This window comes from Lactuca sativa, chromosome 7 (genome assembly GCF_002870075.4).
Source record: "Lactuca sativa cultivar Salinas chromosome 7, Lsat_Salinas_v11, whole genome shotgun sequence".
Classification (NCBI taxonomy): Eukaryota; Viridiplantae; Streptophyta; class Magnoliopsida; order Asterales; family Asteraceae; genus Lactuca; species Lactuca sativa.
In genome coordinates this window covers 130706764-130710551 of record NC_056629.2, presented here as the reverse complement: position 1 = coordinate 130710551, position 3788 = coordinate 130706764, and the positions used below count along the sequence as shown (strand labels likewise).

Below are 3788 nucleotides of genomic sequence, written 5' to 3'. Positions count from 1 at the left end.
ATAACGAAGATCACTGGAATCTGGTAAGTGTTAGAACAAAGTTCTTTTAGGATCGTATGATTCTAAGCAGGATATTAAATAAGAACGTAATAAAGAACACAAGAATGGCACTGAATATGTCGTATGATTAATGCGATAACACCTCAGAAGAGCTCGATAAAGAACTTCAATCTGTAGAGGTGTTTAGGGTTACAAGAATCTACGTAATTAATCACCGTTTTTAATATACATGCATGCATATATATACTATAACCCTAATAACTAATCTAGATAGACACGGATGGACAGGCCCAATCCGGATGCAAAATATAGGTGGCCCAAGACGCAACACAACTGGACTCAACAATCTCCCCCTTTGCATCTTTGGAGCCGAAACCTCATTCCTTTTTAACAGCAGAAGGCTTCTTCACAGTCTTGAACACCTTCGGTATAACTGCTATCATATGATGACGAAAAGTAATATACCAACGAAGCATGTTGGTAAAGTTCTTCTTATCAGCCGCTGAGTTTTGCTTGCATCGTTGTATGATATTGATGATATGCTCCAAACAGTCCGTTAAAAACAGATGCTTATCAGCCAAAGCAAACAGAAACCTGAGTCCTTCTCCATTTGTGAACATAACAGTTAGATTTGCTGAATCTATCTGTCACAACTTCATCATGTTTACATCACCCGGTTTAGGCGTCGGCTTCACAGTCGGCTTCTTATTCATCACCTTTGCTTCTTCCTGATCCATAGTTGCTAGCTCATGGATATAGGAGGCCAACATTCTCTTAAGATGATTTAAAATCGGCTCATACTCCCTAGGATCAGAGAGCAGAATGTTGTATAGTAGAATCCAATCATGAGGATTGAGATTAGGAAGATCTGCTAGAGAGATTACAGACACCGTGTTTGCTGAACCACGGGTGATTTTGAAATTGACATTTATGAATCTCCCAGCATGTGAAGGTTTCAGTACCTTAACTTTTACAATCTTCTGAGCACTCCAAGTTAAGTACTGCGGTTGACCATACTTCAAGTAAAAACCGATCAATTCCCTGTCAACCATCGGATGTGGATGTGGAAACTCAACAGTTGGCTCAAAGCAGTGAAACGTAAAGGCTTTTCTGGTAATAGGCATATCGAACTACGAGTCTTTAGAGTTATCACAATCAAACAAAGCAACTGGTTCCAACAAATAAACAGAAGGAAAATCAATAGCTTGATTGATAAGAGTATCTCTGTTCCACTCAGGAAACAAAGCCTTCTTGCATTGTAAGACATCCTTTTCTTCCTTGGTTCTCTTTTCCTGTTCCTCTGCTTCATTAACCACTTTCATTGTTTCATCAAGCTCTATGTTTCTTTTCTTTCGTATAAGAGCGTCAGCTATAGTTTCTTCAACATCACTCTCACTTTCATCATTAACACCTTTATGCTTTGATTGAGAACTAGAACCCGAAGCTAAATTAACCTTCGGTTCTGTTGAGACTTTCGGTTCTTCATCTTCTGTCTTCACAACAGTTTTCGGTCGTTCAAAATAACGAGCACTACTCTCTCCCCCTTGTTTTGGAGGTACAACCCCTCCGAAACACCTTTCATTTCACTTAAAATTGCAATGGCAGGAAGGAGTTTGGATTGAAGATGATTCCGAATAGTCAGAGTTAATATTGGATCATGCGCTTCAAGCAGATTAGTCAGCATGTCTTTCACATCTCCTGCACAACTTTAATAAACAGCCCTTTGAACTTTCAACAAAGAAATTTCTTTCTCTGCCTGGGCCAGCTGCACCTTTTGAACATCAATTGTGGCTTGCTTTTTAGCCAAATCCTCCTTCAAGGCACCCTCTGTTGCCAAATTAGCAGCCAGAGCATCAAAACGAGAATCCACTGAGTGTAAAAAAGAGGTGGTTTCTGTTTTAAGCTCAGAGCAGACAGCCTCAAACTTAGTAGTTTCATCGTGAAGGGACTTAGAAAAGGAGTCCACGGAGGATTGATAGTGAGCTGCATGAGTGTCAACATGAGACTTTAATGACTCAAGAAAAATCTGAGTTGTATGAACAATCTCAGAAACGTCTTTGGTGGCCTACTTACAGGTAGAGGTAGACTCATTAACTGCCTTCGTAGAATTGTCAATTGCCTGAGTATACTGCTCAATGGTTGTCTCCAGAAATGCTTTAAGAACAACACCACCATAGGCTTTGCTGTCGGCAAGCAAACGATCCAACTTCTCATGAATGCCCTGTATTTGTTTACATGAAACAGGAGCATCAGTCTCATCATCGGATTGAAGTCGATAAGGACTGTAGTAGATTGAGTCAAATTCCTCATCGTCTCCTCCAAGAGTAGCACCAGAATCATTGGATTGGGTTGGTGAAGGAAGTTTGGTATCGATTGGAGTTGTAGTCGCAGTAGTAGCCCCTGTATCAGATACATTGACTTCTACGGTGGATTTAGGAATGGTAGTGGTTGTGGATTCGGTTATAAGTGGAGAGGATATGGATACAGTAGAAATAGGAACAGTAGTAATTGGTGGTGAGCTTGGCAAAGTTGTTGCTGGAGTGGTAAGGGGTGTAGTAACAATGGGAACAGAAAGTGGAACAGTCTGTTTCGGTGATTGGATTGGAGTTGGAACTCTGTTGTGTTTTGGAGATTCTGGTGGAGTAGGAGATCGTGGAGGAGTAGGCTCTCGGGGTGAGACATGAAGAACCTCTTCTTCCTCACTTTGCTCATCTGCATTATATGTGCTTGGAGGAGTGTTCCCTCGAGGTCTGCGAGCAATCTTCTTTATCTTCTTCGGTTTCGGTTAAGAAGTATCTCCTTCACCAGACTTGCGTTTAGAGGACTTGGACTTACGTTCCTCAGGATCCTCTTTCTTTGAAACCCTCTTTCCCCTGTTGGTAGGTTTTTCAAGTGCATCCAAAGCTGCTTGCTGTTCTGGAGACAGAACTTTCAGTCCGATAGGAGGAAGCTTCCTATAGTCAGCCAAGACATTACTCTATTCTGCAACACCACGATACATGGTTTCAGGAATCATTCCATAATGAGGAAACTTGATCAGATCAGAAAGAATAATCTTCTTCGTATGGAATGTGGCAATAGAGGCAAGTAGAGCATCTTGCATGATCGGAATCTCCAAAGAGTTAATAGCCTTTCGTGTAATCAGGGTCCAAAAACGCCCACACGAAACTTCAGAGTGCCTTGTCGATGTATTGAGACTCTGCACCACCTGAGACCAGATTATCGAGCCATAATCAAGATTGATCCCATTGTAAAGCCCGTAAAGTATCGGAACCACCACATCGTTCTGCCAAACCCTTAATCAGTAGAGTGAGCAAGCCATTCCACTGAGACGGCAAACATGATTTCTTCACTTTGGTGATGGTAGTCAACACATCGGTATACCCCATCTCGTACATCATCGAAAATAGCTGAGATGTGGTAATGAAGTCTGGCGAGATAACAGAAGAATCTACTGCAAGATTTAAAATCGAACAGAACTTCAACTTTGAAACAGAGGCCTTATTGTCATGAATGGTGAAGTAGATACGATCTTTGTTTTTGTCATAAGTCGCCGTGGAATAAACCTGTGATAACAGCGACATTGGGACTGCTTCAACCTGGGTTAGGGCTAAAACCAGGGGGAATATTTTAAACATTCCACAACCTGCAACATATATGAATCATATAAGAATGGATTAAGTTCAATGATCATATTTTGATTGGGTCTAATGGTGAGCAAGGATGATGATGCTGTGTGTTCATGTACTGAAGAGGAAGTCGCCATTGATGAATGAAGAAGATGATGA

The 3788-nt window shown here is 41.2% G+C and overlaps 1 protein-coding gene across 1 annotated transcript; it reads right to left on the bottom strand.

The window, feature by feature from the left end:
* Positions 1-1130: 1130 nt before the first annotated feature.
* Positions 1131-3103, bottom strand: LOC111894938 (uncharacterized). The gene is made up of 5 exons (XM_023891018.1): positions 3000-3103; positions 2836-2954; positions 2074-2712; positions 1718-1983; positions 1131-1493 (listed from the first exon to the last, which is right to left on the bottom strand). The coding sequence occupies exons 1-5, from the start codon at positions 3101-3103 to the stop codon at positions 1131-1133; spliced, it is 1491 nt and encodes a 496-aa protein (XP_023746786.1).
* Positions 3104-3788: the final 685 nt, after the last annotated feature.

Coding starts and splice junctions, on each gene's coding strand:
- LOC111894938 (XM_023891018.1), bottom strand. CDS start 3,103: ATGCAAGATGCTCTACTTGCCTCTATTGCCACATTCCATACGAAGAAG. Junction 1,984..2,073: donor TAATGAGTCTACCTCTACCT/GTAAGTAGGCCA, acceptor ACACTCATGCAG/CTCACTATCAATCCTCCGTG. Junction 1,494..1,717: donor TGTTGAAAGTTCAAAGGGCT/GTTTATTAAAGT, acceptor ACTGTTGTGAAG/ACAGAAGATGAAGAACCGAA.